The sequence below is a fragment of the Lepisosteus oculatus genome, chromosome 5, assembly GCF_040954835.1.
Source record: "Lepisosteus oculatus isolate fLepOcu1 chromosome 5, fLepOcu1.hap2, whole genome shotgun sequence".
NCBI lineage: Eukaryota > Metazoa > Chordata > Actinopteri > Semionotiformes > Lepisosteidae > Lepisosteus > Lepisosteus oculatus.
The window spans coordinates 12,809,958-12,828,559 of NC_090700.1; the positions used below are offsets into that span (position 1 = coordinate 12,809,958).

General features: G+C 39.0%; 1 protein-coding gene across 1 annotated transcript; it reads right to left on the reverse strand.

The window, feature by feature from the left end:
• Positions 1–218: 218 nt before the first annotated feature.
• LOC102692065 (protein sel-1 homolog 3) lies at positions 219–18,550 on the reverse strand. Its single transcript, XM_015341210.2, has 25 exons — positions 18,528–18,550; positions 18,013–18,138; positions 17,361–17,424; positions 16,202–16,697; positions 14,969–15,095; positions 14,274–14,395; positions 13,531–13,646; positions 13,209–13,270; positions 12,707–12,839; positions 12,101–12,239; positions 11,360–11,503; positions 10,382–10,587; positions 8,886–9,065; positions 8,450–8,569; positions 7,734–7,874; positions 7,391–7,453; positions 6,760–6,933; positions 6,219–6,346; positions 5,053–5,136; positions 4,562–4,652; positions 4,202–4,289; positions 3,657–3,766; positions 2,352–2,479; positions 1,573–1,675; positions 219–1,167 (listed from the first exon to the last, which is right to left on the reverse strand). Exons 2-25 carry the CDS (start codon positions 18,057–18,059, stop codon positions 1,078–1,080), a joined length of 3,156 nt encoding a protein of 1,051 aa, XP_015196696.2. The 5' UTR covers positions 18,060–18,138; positions 18,528–18,550; the 3' UTR covers positions 219–1,077.
• Between the last annotated feature and the right edge of the window lie 52 nt (positions 18,551–18,602).

Genomic DNA, 18,602 nt, shown 5'->3' on the forward strand with positions numbered 1-18,602 from the left:
AATCAAAGACTCGCTGGTCAAAGGAACCAGTAACATTTTTTGGTAGTCATGAAGTCAAGCCCGAATCAGTTTCAGAAAATATATACAATCATGCTTTTTACAGAAAACATCTTCCATTTCTTTAGGAAGTTGGTTTGTTGCCGAGTGGTTTGCCAGTGAAATGCAACAGAAACAGCATGACTTATCCTTCCAGTGGTAATAAAAAAACAGTATTCCTATTAACTGAGCAACTCTGACATTTTTTAATACTTTTCCCAATTCTTTATTTCATTTATTATAATCTCAAATTACATCACTTCTTTTTCCAGAAAAGACCAACACCCCCTCAACCTTGAAATCCACACATTTCCCCAATCAGTCCACTTTTTAAAAATTCAAATAATTTAAAATTCAATGCTGTACAGTATGTTCAATGTGAAAGTACTCCTTAAGGCTGATGCTGGGATTAACTGGAGTACATTCCTTCACAAGTTACTTCTTTTTCTTTAGTGAAAAACTACTGCATAACATATTACCTGCAGTTTCACACAACCAAGAAATCATACAAAGCATTAGGAAAGTACACATTTAAGAAGGGCAGTCAACATCAGGAAAACATTTGAATAAATATACAAAACAAGTACGCTTTCCACCTGTGTACTATCCAAAAAAGAGACCCCTTGTGTGGTCTCAGGCTATTTTCCAGTGTCATATTCCTGAATATATGATTCCTGTCATATTCATATTCCTATTTTCCTGAAAAGCTCAGCTGCTTGTGAATAAACCGCCACCCCCTGAGGGACTACAAATCCAGAGCTCTTCTAGCAAAACTCCGCTTCTGATAAAGAGGCTCCTGTTTTCGGACAGTAAGTCTCTGAGACACAGTGTTTATAACACAAGATTGATACCGTAGGACAGCAAGACAGCTGGGTGATAGCTCATCCCAAAATAGGGCTGGCATCACCCTTATGAAATTTTTTATCCTCAACTTGCCAAGAAACAAACTCTGCAGTTTTCAGTGCCAGAGTTTTTTGGAAGTTTATCCTCCTGTTTCCATAGGTCTCCTGTCCCTCCCTCACACTGTGGGTTCAAGTGGGATCAGGCTGCTTGGCCATTGAAGGTGACTGCTCCCCGCAATCTGAGGAGTGTCAGGATGGAGATGATCGCCAAAGCAACAGTGGTGAAGTACTGAAAGGAAAAAGGTGGCTGCACTGAATTTTTCCCGCACAAAGCTAGTGATGGTATAATTTTCTACTCAACCACTGAATACCTATTCCTGGTGTTTTACATAACATAATCAGAAGGGTTTTTTTGTTACAGGGAAGGAGTGTTAAAATGTCATAAAGAGATAGTCTTTATCTGGAACATCAAAGATAATTTTTCACGGTTACCATTTCTTCCTTCTTAGTGATCACTTCAGCGTCCCCCTCTGTCAGAGAGGCAATTTTGAAAATTGTTTTAATACCGAAAAAAGTTCAAATGAGGTGTCCCAATAACTCTGGTAATGAAGTGCATTACCTTTTAATAAATAAACACAAATGGAGGTGAATTGGCTGTGGTGTGACCAGGTTGCTACCCCTGTGCAAGACTCACCTGCAGAGTGGCACTGTGGAGATTCCAGAGAAACTGCAGGTGGACACTGAGGAGAGCCAGACTGCAGGGCAGGTACGAGTCATCATCCTCGTGGTCTCTGCACCTGTAGGGGAAGGACACAACCGCCAGAAAAGATTCTTTCAGCGTGACAGACTCGCAATAAACAACTAATGGAAAAACATACAACTGCATTGCTACTTGTCGGTCTTCCATGTTTTACAGCTTTTTATAGATATACTTAAAGTATCAGTGTCTAAAGTGACATGGACACTATTTTGACCAGATAAATAAATTAGAGTGTTGACGTCCAGATCCAGACAAATTCCAAATGGGGGAATTAATTGCAGTTGTAATATGAATGTGGCTTGTACAGACCTGCTCAAGTCAAACCGAAGTATCCATGAATTAAGTATTTTTCTTATAAAATAACAAATCAAACTTCTTACAATACACATGCCATTAATTATAAATGGAACAAGTTTGGTTAATAGCTCCCTTTTTGATGTTTAGTATTACCGTCTTTGCAATTGTTTTTTTTTAATCTTGGAAACAAGTCAAAATTGAAGATGACCAGTACAAACTAAAAATAAAGCTTTTAGATTTTATTGAAATCTACAATCATTTTACAGGCTGGGATTTTAACCGAGATAGTTTTGCCCCCATTGTCAGAGAAGATACAAGCTCATGTCTTGCACAGGAAACACCTACAGGACCAAACTCAGTCTAAATAAATGGGACATCAGAACATCGGATGTGGGTCCCTTTAAGTCTGTACTTGCCGGCGGTAGAGGGCTGTGAGCAAAGTGTAGTTGTCGTCTCTGTGGGACTCCGAAAGGTCCAGTTCTACCAGAAAAGGCCCTGGCAGTGCCACCCCTTCCTGCACCAGTAGTCCCAAACTGTACCAGCCCTAATGGGAGGACAGAGACACCAAGTCAGCTATGGCAATAAGCTCTTCTCCCAGCACTGTATACTATACATACAAATCCTGAGGCTTTTATAATGTTCTCCTCTGGTTTAAACGTAATATATAAAATACATATCCTTCATCAAAAAACAAATAAAGAGAATACAATGCATACAATATATAGGATCCACACAAAAGTGATACCTGCTGTGCGTGTTCTTTACAATCAATCACAAAATAACCACTCTATGGTGCCTTTTTAAAGGAGGGATTTAAGGTATTAACAAAATATTGAAAAGTTATTGATCCAGCTCCAGTATTATGAACATTTAATTTTACTTAATAGCCATCAAATGTTGAGTTAGGCATACCGTATGTATAATGTTCCCCATTTCCATGTTAATTGGAGCTGAATATTTCAGGATCTGTGAGCTGCAGGTTTAAAATCATCCAAATTTTATCCATCCAAGTTTTTATCATGGTGGCACTTTGGATAGCACTGCCAACTCATAGCTTCAGATCTTGGGTTCGATTCTAGGGTTGTGTATCTGCCTGTGTGGAATTTTCCTCTTAGGAGCAGGGGGTTCAATGTCATTTCATACTTGTGGGTACAAGCGGTAATGGTTGGAATTACAGAGAAATGGAACACAAGAAAGGTTGCAAACAAGGCCCATGTAGCCTGAAAGTCAGAAAGACACAAGGGCATCAGCTTTGACAGCATGGCTAGATAGCTAGTTGCAGACTCCCACAACCAATGCGAAAAAATTCCAGAAAAGTTCAGCTGCATGAATTGATCTCATCTTGTTCTTGGAAATCAATCATCTGGAACTCCCTTCACCTACAGCTGTTACGATGAATAGACCGGCAAACATATATTCATAGTTCAGTTGGGTACCTGCATCAGCATGCATAGGCTGCAAAGGAACAAGTAATAGGTTTATTCCATGCTGAAAAGAGAAGAAAGAAAACACAATGTTTCGGTTGTGGAGCCTTCTTCGGGTGCGAGGAAAATGGAGCCACCCGAAGAAGGCTCCACAGCCAAAACATTGTGTTTTCTTTCTTCTCTTTTCAGCAGAGACCTATTACTTGTTCCTTTACATATATTCATTTCTATCTCCAGCCACCAGTATCCCAGTGATTCCAGTAGGTCAGAGATCTGTTCAGCTGCAGAAGAGGATACCTGTGGATCATTCCTGAGAGCAGCCTGTTTGTACAGCTCTGCAGCTGCACCCACATCTCTCTTCCTCAGCTTGTGACCAGCATAAAACAAGTCACCCATTTTTATCAGAGCTGCAACAAGAGATACAGAAATGTGTGAAAATCCAGGAAAAAAAATAAAAATCCTAAAACTGAATTTTAGGAATTTCTCAGGACATTAGAAATAAATTATATTTTCTCAGTCAAAATGAGAAGAACTTGTGTTTGGATCTTGTGTAAACATGCCGCCTGGACTGTCTACCAATGTATTACAAGCAGGCTTCATACTGAAAGAAAATATTCTGATTGTTTTCCATTAAAGACTTCTGAAAGCAGTACACTTTCTTAATCTTCTTCATCTTAAAGGTTGCTTCTTTTGTACCATATTTTGACAGAACCCCTCTACTTAAAAAGTAGTGGACTCCAATATTGAGTCTTAGTATTACCATATTTTAAAAAAATGGAAAATAAAAGATTCCCAATGACTAACAAAACGCTCCAGTGCTGAAGTGATGTCAGTTTACTTACCGTAAGGAACAGGATCCTGACTTTGTGTGGACAGGTTATAATATCTCCACATGCACTCTGACACAAAGGCAGGACTCAGGAGGCCACCCTGTTCAAACACCTTGGAATTAGAATTCAGTCCACTCAAACACAGGGCTTTCTTAAAAAGTACGGTGCTTAGTCACCTGAAACCGCTTGCATATCCTGTACAGAAATGTGTATGAAAGAAAAATGTATTTATGGATGATAAATGGTTATAATAATCTTGTAATATATCCATACCTAAACTAACAATTGCATACTATAATTCACATGGACGGAAATTGGATAGAATGGCTCCCCAACCCAAACACTCGACAATTCCTTGCAGGCGCAACTCACGTGGTTGTGCTCGCACAGATATCCCACGTTGAACTGGGCGGCTGTGAATCCGGACTCTGCCGCCATCAGGTAGTGGATCAGAGCCGCTGACCTGGAAGAGGAAGTGAGAGAACAAAGGGCGCGCAGGCTTAACCTCTCATTCCTTAGTAATCCAAACACCAGCTTTCAGCATCAGTTATTGGTGACGACTGTTCTTCTCTTCTTTTCCTTTCCGAGTAGGCCTTGGAGTACGCGTGCTCAGTCACATAGACGGTTGGATTCCAACAGTCAACGCCTCAGGAATTGACCTAATATTTTCAGTTTTTCCATGCTGTGGAGTCAATGATTCTAACTAGATTCAATTAAATCCAAATTCTGTTCAATACAGAATATCGGGTAAAATATAATTACTCATGAATCTTCATTAGGGTAGTTTAGAGTCACGGAAGCATACTGGATTATCTGAATTGTGATTGAATATAAATGTCCAGAATAAGAAGAGATTAAATTACCAGTCCTGACGAAGATATGCGCCCAATGCCTTCCTGAGGACAGCTCCCAGGTAACCATTCTGCTCTGAAGCCCATTTGGCCCATCTAAAGTAACCAATAATGCATAAGCACTGCTGCTACCATTCACCGTGTACAAAATATGGCATCTTGTGTGTCGATTTGTCATCATGCAACATTTGCCTTGATCCCATTGCAAGTTAAAAATGCTAAAGCTCTAATTATAAAACAAGCTTTTCACAGGTCATCTCGGCCTCAGAGTGGTTAGCCTCCTCAACCCTTCAAGCAGATCATTAATCCCTAAGCTTGTTTGATTAAGTTACATTTCAGTCCTGTGGTTTACTAATAGATGTACACTAGGATATGGTTGGCATTTGTCAAACAATACATCCCAACAAATTTCAACAGAACAGCGATGTACAATATATACTATAGTTCACAATAATCATGCTTATGATCATTTAAAATAATGAAGATAATCAATGATAAAATGGCACCCTATACCCAGAGGCAATGAATAAGTTGAATTGCTAAACTGAGATAAAGTGAAGAGGCACTGACTCCTAGTTACATTTCAAGGGAAGGGGTTCACTGTAAAATTAACACAGATGCCAAAAATGTGGAATGCTATAGTTCAGCCTGAAATTGTTAATCTAATATTATTCAAACTGATTATCCACCTTAATAATTTTAAAAATAATTTTGTAACCATATAGAATACAAAAAGCATCTTGAAAACCCGGCTGAACTGTAAAGGTGTCCATTCAGGGTTCATGGAAGCTGAGGGAAGGATATGACTTGGTATGTAAAGCAGGACTGAAGACAAGTTAGGACTGCTCAGTATTATTTAACACCTTATGCATGTAAGATTACTATTTTAATTGCATTTGAAAAACACAACCAATGCATAAAACTCAAATAAAAGAAGCTCTCATATTAAAAAAAAGGAAACGTGGACTAATCACACTCATTTTTAAGGCAAGAAAAAGCAATTGTGTCCGCATTTTCTTGTTTTGTAATAAACTAGTGCAGGACAGATCATCTTTTCGGTTTCAGTCACTCCTTGTTTGTCCGACATCGTATGCTCTGTACGTCATGCAAAAATAAATGTCAGTACGGTACCTCCGGAAAGCTCCGGAAGGTTTGCAGTTCGCTGGGAATATTCTTACCGCACTGCATCCAAAGGCACCCGGCTCACCCGACCAGGAATGCCTTGCATCCACACCTGAGCCAACTGGATCGCTCCGTCTATGTGTCCCCTCTGGGCTGACCTCAGGTAACAGGTATAAGCTTTAAACTGGAAAATGGTACAGAATCAAGGCGAACTCCCACATGTTCATAACTCTGTAATCTACATCCAATAAACACTGTTAGAACATCATTTCCAAATAAAACCTGGATTGTAATCTTTCCCGTAACCTTGGCACAGAAATGATTTCCAGTCAGATAATAACAAATGATTGTTTCAATGCTGTCAGTTTTTTTCACACACCCATTTGGAATATTTTCTCAAAATCCACTTGCCTGCAATACGCAGCCGTGTTGTTAATACACCCAGGTCAAAAGGTGATGTGTTAACTTGTACACATTTTCAATTTTAGAATATTCACAGCTCTCAAATTCAATGGGATTTAGAAACCGACAAATTAGGAAGGTGCTATTGTGGCATCTTCACCGATTCGGATACTAGTGGCTGTGATCCAGACGTACCTGGTCGATGGGTTTCCCGGGATACAGGCCCTGGGAATGCAAGACCCCTAGGTTAAGAGCAGCCTCTGGGCTTCCCATGGAGTCTGCTCTCTCCCACAGTTCCACCGCCTGCTTGTAGTCCTGCTCATATTGCTCATAGTACCAGCCCAGGGCATTGATTGCTGGAACAAAATCCTGAGAAGAGACAAATGTTCAATGGAGGGTGTTGTGGTGGTGTTAGAATCATAGAACCAACAGAGAAACCCGTTAACAGTTAGTTGCCTTTTATTTACAGTGTGTGTGGAAAAGCTTACAAATACAAATGGCCATTCTTGTGTGAGTTTTTGCAAACTACTCATCTGAAGTCTCTGCTGTTATTTTTTTTTCACAGCAAGGTCATTATAGCTGTGCATCTACTGCTCAGCGAGAAGTGACCACTGCATGGGCTTTAAAGGTTCTCCCAAGACAGTTCAGAGTTTGGTTAGGAATTAAATTTAAACAAAGACCAAAATTAAAAGTATACTGTAATTATAATTCAACCTCTAAACTTACAATCTGATTTGTTAGACAATGTTTTTTACAGTTTTAAAAAAAATGTAGCTCCGATATGAATTGTAGAAAGAAGTTTAAATGGAGTTGGACATCAGTTTACCTCCTGAGCTGCTTTCTTTAGGAATTTTACTGCCTTCGGAATATCCTGCTCTACTCCTTGTCCCTGTGAAGATATTAGCAATATCAGTCATACTGACTTTTCTATATTGGCATACATATCCAACACACCTCAATTAATGATACAATTCTGTTAGATGTAGTGCAATATTTGCACTACTCAGAGGTTTGACAGGGGCTGGGACATCATCATTCAGCACGACTGAGCACGTAACACTATCAATTCACAACTCAGATTAGCTGCACTTTTCACTACCTGGAAACATTTTGCATGCAACATTGGACGACACTACAGAAATCCAATGGTTGAGCTTGCACGTCCTGACCTTGAGCAAGACTATGGCATAGTCATACATGGATACAGGGTCTTCCAGCTTTATGGCACCCCTCTCGTAGTATTTCACTGCTGCGCGCAGATCAGGGGACACCCCCTGCTGACCCCAAAACAGCATCCGACCAAGTGCTTGCTGCAGGAATAACAAACGTTAACAGCACACGTTGGCAGACAAAAAATACTCAGTAAAACCAGCTTTTTGGAAATTCTGTGGTCCTCCAGGGGCAAATGTATAACTGTATTACTCCACCCACTGTGAGAACTCATTAGTGTATTTACTGGATAGTTTTTTGTTGTATTTTCAGCAAAACTAACTAAATCATAATTTTTACATGCTTTAAATTGTAGTCATTATGTCATTTTAGTCTTTTAGGTCTTGACAGTTCAATGACGGGGAGAAAAATAGGAGGACTGCATCTTTCCTTTGAATGAAATCACTTTAGAATTCTGATTAGCTGTGACAGCAGTTGGTTGACAGTTTAAGGATGACTATTTCAGTGTGAATGCATTCCTTGTTTAAATTTAAGATCAAATTTATTAACTGGCCGCAAAACTGTTTATATAGGTCTGAAAACACAATGTATACATTTACTTTTAGGAGTTGACTTAAGTGGTATGTTGTCATTAACTGGACAATTTATCTCACATTATTATCATTCATTTCGGAGCAGCAAATGTAGAAGGACATGAAGCTAGTACAGGTGGTACCTGGGCATCTACTACCCCATTCTGTGCCTGAAATTTGAGCCAGAAGAAAAGGTCATCGTTCTCGTGCGTCTGCAGCTTCAAAACATCTTCTTCATTCAGGAAAACCGACTCCACAAACACCTACAAAGAATTTAAAGAGAATAGTCATCCCCCTCCACATACTGAAGCTCAAATGTGAGAAACTCATGAGAATTATTTGAAATTGTCACAGTAAAAGCTGTTAGTAAAAACATTTCCTTCTTTTAATTTTTTTTTAAGCAGAAAGGAAAGGTTAATTGACTAAAATGCTTTTCCCAAAAAAGCACATTGGAAAAAGTGCATCTGGGTTGATTCTTTAGCTTTAAGTATTAAAAAGTTTCTTGAGGCAGGTTATACGTTGTTGGGTGGTGTTTTGCAGATTTACTGTTATTCCACTAGAAAAAAAGCCTTATCTCACCTGCTTGGGGGAGGGGTCCTGTTGGTCAGAGGAGGTCTGTGCTGCTATATTGGAATAGTATGCATATGCCAGTGCCAGGTCCAGGGGAAAGCCAGGCTCTCCTGTGTGGTGTAGGTGTCCAAGTCGCAGCAAAGCAAGCCTCCAGTCCTGCTGAGCTGCCAGAAGAGACAGCAGTAAAGCCTGGGAGAGAAACACATTACGGTGTATATCTATAAAATGATACAACGACTCAAACAAAACAAACAAAATTAGTGACAAACTACTTCTAAAAATGTTTTTTTTAATATGTTGGTGAAGTGTGAAAAACCCCAATTGGTACATCAGTTTACAGCACATGATATGGTTCGGTTTGAGGCACAAAGAAGAGGAAGAGGATGCAGCATCAGTCTTTTACCCAGTGGAAAAAAAGAGAAATACTCTCGACAAGCTCAGCAATACTCAAACAAGCTACGACACCTGGCCACCTTTGTGAGGCCTTCAAGGCTTACAAAGTTCACTGAAAACTAGTTGGGATAAACATAAACAAAAATGATTTCCTGTCATTAAGTCTTTTGATATTCAGTCTTGGGTTTCCCTTGATTCAGACTGGATATTTAGGAACAAATGTACTTTTAAATCCCCTACAGCGTAAGCATGGAGCTCATGACCTGAAGGGTGTTTTTCAGCCCATCCCTTAGGGAAAAGAAACCAAAATGTCAACATGTTGCTATTTTTAAATCCACCAGAAACAAATGCATTGAGTGTCATAGCCTGTAAACTGATTTTGTGCGTACATCTGTAACTTTACCATAATAAAATACAAGACCTTATATTTCTATCATAAAACATCTAGTTAGCCTCCTTAATGTGTGAAATATACCTTACACACAGTATACAATAATGAAAGACAAGAATTTTAAATGTTGAAAGATACTTCAGTGGACAACAAATTCACATCTAACAGTGATATGACAACTTTTCTCATCACATACTATGAAATTAAATGATTCTATAAACAGACTTTAAATGGTTTATATGTTCATAGAGCCTAAAATGAAGAGTTGATAAAAACTGAGAAATGACACACTTGTGCAGAAGGTTCGGACAGAGGCCTCTTGTATTGACGTGGACCACTTGAGTCCCATCAATTTCCAGTAAGTGAGGATTAGCCAGCTGTGGTCCTGTAGAGCTGCTGAGTGCTGGTATTTTCATTACAGATGTTACGATACAGATATTAATTAAGTAATTTAGTACTTAATAACAAAAGCCACCTGCTAAAGTAGGCAAGTCAGAAATATTCCAAGTGATTAGAAATTGCTGATTACAGGGTCAGTTATAAAACCTGCTTTTTGTGGCTCCTTAGGTATACATTTGTTGCCCTGTGAATTTCACATGAAAAGAAGATGGGAAGTTTTCAGTACATTATGTGCGCACAGAATGAATTAAAAACACACGCTAGATCATGAGCAAAGCTCTTCCCTGTACAATTACAATCATCAAGTTCTGAATGCAATTACCTTGCTAGGCTTTTTTTCAATGCCCAGGTCTGTGTGATACAACACTGACCCCAGGAAGAGGGCCCTGTTGTCACCTAGGCAACCAGCTTGGAGAAGGAGGGGCATTAACACCCCGATTCTTTCTGTTCCTCCCTCCCGAGTCAGTCTTCGGAGCGCCTGCGAGTACAAGGCCCTTCCCACAATCCTCAGCTTGTCTTTCCAAAGAACTGACAGACAGAGTGATACAACAGTAGAGAGTGATATGTTGCCAGGACTCATTTCCCCCCAATTTTGTTTTGCATTATGTATTTTTTCAGTATTTCACCTTTCAATTTTAAGATATTTTGAAATGTAAAACCAATTCATCAATGCATTCCAAGCATCTATTAAACAGGCCTCAATGAGGTTAAATCAAGAGATCCTTGCTTAATTTTCAGTAGAAACCACATACTTTGCTTAACAGAATATCACAATAATACAATGGTCTCCAGCGTATTCGATGTTGGATTGATTAATGAATTTCAGGCTTAAGGGGAAACCTCAGAAAAGCTGGTTTTGAAACCCAAGAATTCTAGGCGTTTCCCTGACTAAAAAAACAAACACATTTCTGGTACACTTGTAGTGCCCAGAAATGGATATCCGGGGAACAGTTTTACTTGTATCATGTATTTGCATGTATGAAATAATCCTCACTTGTCTGTGCTTTATTAAGACAAGACTATAATACTCTGATGTAAGCTTAAAAAAATGCTTACAAATTAAAAATTAAAAATTACAGTAGCCGCAAAGTCTTTTTTTTTTTTTTTTTTAAGATCAACGCACATATACATATGTGCTTTTGTATGCCACAGGCTAAACTAAGCAAACTAACAACAAATTAAGTTAGTGGTTCCATGTTCAGATTCACCTCATTGCTGTACAAATGACAAAAAGCAGATATTCTGGTGCCAGGAATACATAAAGGAGTCAAGAATGCCAGCTAGAAAGAGAGAGGACTACCAATCCCAGCTGCTAGTGTCTCTATGAGTCGTGTGGCGAGGCGCTGGTGTTTGGGAACAGGCCCCTCCCAGTGGAAACACTGTGACATTGCAACTGCTCTCTCTTCTCGGTAAATCCAGATGCTGTACACATCCACACAATCATCTGAAACACACAGAGACAGCCACTGCTTTTGTTACAAATCACTTTGCGTATTAATTAAACGAATGTCCTACTTATTGTGTTAACCACACTCATATTCGGGGTTAGGCATTTTACCCCACTCAGTAAAATTTCCATTTCATTTCTGATTGAATCTCTGAACTGATTTTCTGAATGCAATAATTTAAGTTCGACCACATCACATTTTTGAAATAGCGTTCGTGCCACTTTTTCCCACCAACACCAGTTATATATTACATGACATTCACTGTAACATAATAATCAGAACAGTCTCTCAACACAGTAGTTCTTAAAGGCATCTGGACAGTCAAAAATGCAGGAGACAAATATTGTCTCTGTTTTTTGAGGTACTGTACTTGCTTCAAACTTTTGCCACCACTCTGAGGATATATGGGTTTATTTCTAATGTATTTTAAAAAATACGTTAATCCTAGATCACTAATAATTCAAAATGGTGCATGTGCTTCTTGTGACAGTGTTATAATAAAATATAATGCAACATATACTGGACTTTGAGCATATTCATTTTGGCAATGTCAGTTCAATCCCTTTTATGACATGAGTCTCAGGGGGCCTTACCAGACTGTTGCTCCAGTTGGGATCTCACTCTGCGAATATTCATCCTGAGAAGGAGCTGCTGTTTAAACTGCCAACAGGAGTTGAACCATCCCGTCAAATTGACAGACTTGATGGGGTCGGGAAGACTGGTGTTGGGCAGCTTGGTACAGAGGGAAAAAAAAGAGAAGTGAGAAAGAGAAGCTGCTTTCATCCTACTGTGGTCTTATATCATGATATAACTGGATATGCTGACTGTATACAGTACGATTTACATATGCAGCTTGAATCTGAATTCAAAGCATTAGTGAAATTGACCCCTCACATCTTTAAAAGGGTTTTCCACATGCAATAGAAGATGTCTAGTTAGATGACAATGATTTAGCCTACCACAACTTGCGTTAGAGAATATCTGTAGAGCCCTAATGCAGGATAATCCAAATATTCTAAACTGACAACCAGAGTATCTTAATACAAACATGCAGCATATAAACACCTATGTTTTTAGCTCTTTTCCAGGTTATCAGGAAAGCTACCAGGAGAGAGTCACCCATTACTAACAAGCTGGCTGTAAAACTTTAAATTTTAGAGCCGTATTTTGTGGACTCACAAAACAGGACAGTTGCTCACCTCACTGACTGATGGAAGTCTGTTGCGGTAGTAAACAGCCGGGCCATAGAAGCCCTCAATACCTCTGACAAACTGCCCTCCTCCCAAAACAAAAAAGCCATCCGTGTCATCCAACAGAATAACATCCATGGACCTGCCAAATACACCACATTGTCACTCTCCAGACACTTTCTTACACTGATGCACAGCACCTGAAAGTCCAACTTTCCTTTCTGCTGTAACGCAGCTTTGCGCTATCCTACCATGAAAACATTTAAAATGACAGAGCCCAGGAACAAAACACATTTAGAATGTAAGCAATTTGTGACCCTTCCTCTATTAACAAAATTAGTACTCTAAATATTTTCTTTCGTGACAGAAAAATATCAAATTGTGTTTGGGTCTATATTGTTTCACAGTTCCCAAAGCCAATTGTTTAACCACTGCTAATATTTGGATACATTCAAGTGTCAAACCTCTACAGAGAGTCTTTTCAAATGTTTCATCACATTCTTTTTCTTACGTGTAAGATGTGATATGCACAGCGTACTGTGGCTCATTGCTGCACTTCATTCTTAGCGTGACCTAAATGAGAAAGAATTAGAAAGTTCAGATCTAAACAAAAAAATGTAATGCTCCTGAAATTCAAGCACATTCTGTAAATGAGGTTGAGTGAAAAAAAAAACATCTAGATGCAATAGTTTCTTAAGGATAATATTCATTATTTGTTGTATGTCTGCAGTGGGAATGGATATTAAATGGTATTGCATGCTGTTTCTTCTACACTCTTTTTTCTTTCAAATTACATGAGTCTTGACAGACTGCCACCATGTATGAGAACTTACCTCATTGCCTTTAAGCTCCGTGTCAATCCGACACCACTGGTTTCGAGGCACGCGGAAGGTACTGAGGAAAGCAGTTGCCTTCTCAGACTTCCCGTGTAACTGGACATGAATTAGTCCTGCCAGGACAAGAAATCCATGTATTTACACAGATCAGTACAAGCCTGCAAACTATACAGCATGGGACATACAGACAGGTTTGAAGGTATTTTTTAACTTTAGGACATTAAAAGTATCTTAATGTGTGGTTCTCTATTGTTCTACAATCATACAGTATACTATTCAAGAGGACTCATAACTACCACAAAAGTGGTGCAATGGCAAATTATTCTCACAAACAAACATGCAATTAAGCTTTTGGAGCACAAATTATTTTTCTGGGAAAGATTTCAATGTTGCTGGAATGATGACCATGGGATATTGCAAGTAAAATCAAGTACTCCAAGTGACTTGGATTACACACTTACATTGAAAAGACTTGAGATCAAGTTGTAGCAGAGGACTATATAATAGAAATAAAGTCCCACTTAGAATGACTATTTATTTAACATAATCCTCACAATCCCCATATACTCTAGAAATATAAATATCTGGTATTGTAAAAATGTTGACAAATCAAAATCATTTGACCATAAAATCTGACAGTTTAAAGGAAATAGGGTCAGCCATACTGAGGAGATGTAACTTTCCCAACTTTCTGCTCACAGCTAAGCAGTAGAAGAGAACAGAGCAATGGAGAGATTAACCTGCATCAGTGATGAAAATTACAGGGCTGGCATAGTTGCTGTTGGCATCCACATGGTGTAAAAGTCCACAGAAATGCTGTTTGCATGGCTGGGTCATGTAGATCCAGATGGAGAACACACACCTGTAAACCAGAAGAGAGTTTACCTGGAGAGTTCCACTGGTGGTTCACCACAAGATTAACACAAGAGCCACAATCCCACTAGCAGTTTACCACGCAGTTAACACAAGAGCCACAATTCCCTGGGCAATTCACTATTAGACTAGGAAGCAACCAAAGTGTTCCGTTAAATTGGTATTGGCACCTCTTCTCTAAGTGTGATGAACACAGTCTATGTATAGAGACAGAAATGCTTATTCATCAGGAAAAAGCGAAAAGCAAAAGCAATATGCTGGAATGGAAGCACATTTACCCAGAGATTATCGAGTGATTCACATGAGCACCAGAGACTCCTTACACACTGCCTTGGTTTCAGTTCTGCTCCTTAGGGCTGAGGTTAAGACATTCTGCAAGTTTCTCTAGGAAACTGTGCAATACGGAACTGCTGACATTTTATTTTTTTTGGTTTCAAAACGTGGGTGGGGTTAGTCCCATTCTTCCTTCCTGAAAAGGGAAAGTGGTTTTGTCTAATCTATAACCCCATCCCTGTTCAAACACATCTGTTACAGATACACAGAGTAGTGTGCTCTGATTTACCATGGAAAGGAGATGGACTGCTGCCTCAAGCGCTCCAGGACTTTGCTGCTGTAGCGCTTCAATGTCCTGATGATGCCAAAGTTTTCTCCCGTAGAAGCGTACACAAAAGTCAGGAAATGGCTGACCTCTTGGTGGAGGGAAGATATTGTGGGTTAGGTATGGCACAGTGCTGTTTAGAGGCTTAGTTACAAATCCCTGGTATCTGAAAGTGGCACCAAAGTAACTTTCAGATAATTAGTTTCTCAAAAAAAAAGAAAAGTTTTTCAAACAAATTGAAGGTTAAGACCAATATGCAACAAACCCTTGGTTTAATGGACTTCAGATTTAACGGACAAAATCTGCTAAGGGGGAATTTTGTCTGTAAAATCAGAAATACCAGACTTTCCTGGAAATTGCAAATCATAAAACAAGGTAAAATAAATGCTACATACAGTAGCTTTAAAATTCAAGGATATCAATTTGAACCTTGCCAAGAGAGCTTGCTATTCTGTGTTTTTAGGGAACTAATTTCCTGAGTGAAGAATCCTTCAGTTAAAACAGCCTCTCCTGATTAGTAGGTGCATTTTGGAATAGGGAGATAGGTTCCAGTTTAGTTTGTGACATTCAGGTTAAATACCGTACAACTGCAGGTTGTATTCTATTTTGTTTAGTAGGCAGTTTTATCTTATTCTGGCTTTTATGGCCGAGTTTGAAATACATATTTGTTTAACCCGGTGTGCCTGAATTATTACTCTTTTCACCAAAGTTGTGCCAGAGACCAAAAAACTCATGTGCCTCTAATCATACCAACCACTCAGGTATATTCTTCAAACTCATTTTCAAGTTAGGGGTCATGATTATTTAATTCACTTATTGAATAATCCACTTGGTGAATTCCTAATATTTGCCCCATTTGTAACAATATATATTTCTCATATAACTGTGTTTATGGGCTGAAAAAAACATAATTCAAGGTTTCACACATTCAGCAATAATGCACACTCCTTTCCCCCTATTAATCTGTTAAACCAGGGGTTTACCGTAATTTTTTCTTTTGATTTCTACTCTCGGGTATCTTTGAGAACTGGATTATCAGCTTTGCAGATGTTCTTCTGCAACTTTTGTTCATGGATTCTTGGACAATATAACAGAAAATATCAGGTGCGTAAAAGAAGAAAACCGACTGCATGGTTTACTTCTATACTGTTTAAACACAAACCATCAGAACACAGTTGCCTTGTCCGTTCTGCTCACCTTCTTCAGCCTGGCATTGTGGGATATCATCTTTGCTGATCTTCCAGAGCAGCTCCACATCCCAGCGGGGACACAGCTGGTGGACTTTCATGGGCCGAACGTAGGGGGCCACTGGGTGCAGCACGACGAGAGCCCTGGCGGCTGCGTTTTGGTACGACCCAGGGATGCCGTCCACGGTGACCCAGACCCTAAGCATGACGCTCAGCACCCACGCCGAGCCCCGGATCTTCCAGTCGGCACGGTAAACCAGCCAGTCTGGGAGGTCCAAACTCACGACGCGGATCTGGGATGGGCCTGGCCGGCAGCTCCAGCGCCTGTGGAAAACGCTCAGCACGTCTCGAGATTCCGATGAAGCCAAGGCCTCCAGGTGAACGACAGCGGTGTGGGAGCAGGAGTACAGGACCTGCAGGGAATATCCAGACACCGGCTCCTCCGGCGGGTTCAAAAACACCACCTCGTCTGTGGGCTGTAGTGAGTCTGCGCCACAGGGAAGGAGCTGCAAGAGGACAAAACAATACGTAGCACAAGATGGATCTATTTAGTCAGGATTTCAGCTGCTCGTTTTTTTTAACATGACCAAACATTTTCCAAGCTCTTCCTCCAGTATCCACAGTTTTTAAAAGCAATATTGAAAAATACTGTAGTTACATAACTAAACCTCTTTAATTGAAATTGTATACTAATTTGCTTAATGTTACCTTTAAATTACATATGCTGTACAAAACCTGCTTATCTTTTATTTATAACCTTAAATGTTCATTTTTGCAACAGTTAAAATGAGCTTCTATATTGCTGAAAAGTCTTGACTAGAAAGCAACCTTAAAAGAGTTGCATCCTAAAACAACCCAACTAGGTGGTCCCAAATCGCTTTTCTGAGTTGAATTAATTTAAAATGTACAATAGCAAGAAAAGCATTGTGTCCCCAATAAAAATAATAATAAATGTTAAAATATTTCAGAACCTCCTTACAGTTATACTTGCCAAACTTCAACAAGGCCCTACATTTCTGATACAAGTTTTGACTGAAGACTGCTTACCGTGAGCACAATTCCGACTAGAGATTCTTTGAAATGAAGTATTTAATATCTAATAAATAATGCCATTTTATAATATCATATTTAAAAATGTAAAAAGCCCTCGAGAGAAAGCGATGACTCACCACAAAGAGCACAAGGTACAGCAGCGGAACACAGCGGGGGAAGATCAGCGCTTTCATTTTCAGCCTGATGTGATCAAATGCAAGCAAAGATAGTAAATTCTGTGTATTCTGTTATTTAGGTAAATCATAGCAGAGTTCTAGTTTTGATTCCTAATAACAAAGAAGAAATATAATTTGGACTTAATGGAAATTCATGTCAGTATTTATTGCGCTAGCTGTTTGACTAGTACCGCTTAAATTAAATGATAATTAAACACTCATGATGCTTGAGTACCTTTGCTAGTGTTACAATTTTTCTACTACCAACATCAAGACAAATTAACAATTACAACGAGATATGCCAGCAGAACTGAGTTATTTAAAAATAATAAATATACCAAGGAAAACAAACACAAAATGCTTATTAGAACAGCGTTATTATCTCTAATAATAAAAACATTACTAGCCTAACAAAATCTGAAGGTTTGCTTTGAATGTAATAACGTAGTCATTCCCTAAACTTATTCGCAAAACTTTCTCAAACTCCGCGATTTGCTAACCTAATGTGCACAACACACACTTAAGTTTCAACATAAAACCTCAAAACGCATTATTGTGAATTTTGAAATGACTTAAAACATTACCATACGTAAGTGTAACATTAAAGCCTTACCGTTGTTTGTTAACGAATCGGAAACACCACAGTCCTTGAAATGTCATCTTGTAAACATTTTGCTGAAAAGATTTTTATAGAAACTGTTTCTATCGCTTAGAGAATCAGCAGCCGCGTTCCTCGCACCTGTGGGTCATCGTAACATTTCAGTAGGAAAACAGCGGAAATAACGTTAAAACACCTTTGGTCTCCTTTCTTAACTTCCCTGATGCATTTCCACGTTTCTCGAAAGGTGTTACCCGGGACAGCCGGAATAAGATCCTGTTTGAATCCAGTAAATAAGCCCTTGAGTAAATAAAGTAACGATTTAACCCCAACATTATCAGTGTATGTTTAATACTTCTGAAAGATAGTTACGAAATACAGTGCAGCACATTTTTTAAACTTCTCTCATTACTGAATTATACCTCCGCAGCTACATTTAGTAGTCCGGTATGATGCAAGATTAATAGAATAGACTTGGATTTCGTTATATCGCTATATTTTAGTGTAATAATATAAAGTACGTAGTTTACCAAATTGTACAATACAGAAAACTGATGAAGAACTGTGAAGTATGACGTATATTTTATGTGGGGTAAGGAGTGAAT

Excerpts from the sequence above, each read along its gene's own strand:
- LOC102692065 (XM_015341210.2), bottom strand. The coding sequence starts at position 18,059 with ATGACATTTCAAGGACTGTGGTGTTTCCGATTCGTTAACAAACAACG. Across the intron at positions 16,698-17,360 it reads TGTACCTTGTGCTCTTTGTG|CTCCTTCCCTGTGGCGCAGA; the intron begins GTGAGTCATCGC and ends GTCCTCTTGCAG. Across the intron at positions 13,647-14,273 it reads AATTTTCATCACTGATGCAG|GACTAATTCATGTCCAGTTA; the intron begins GTTAATCTCTCC and ends TTGTCCTGGCAG.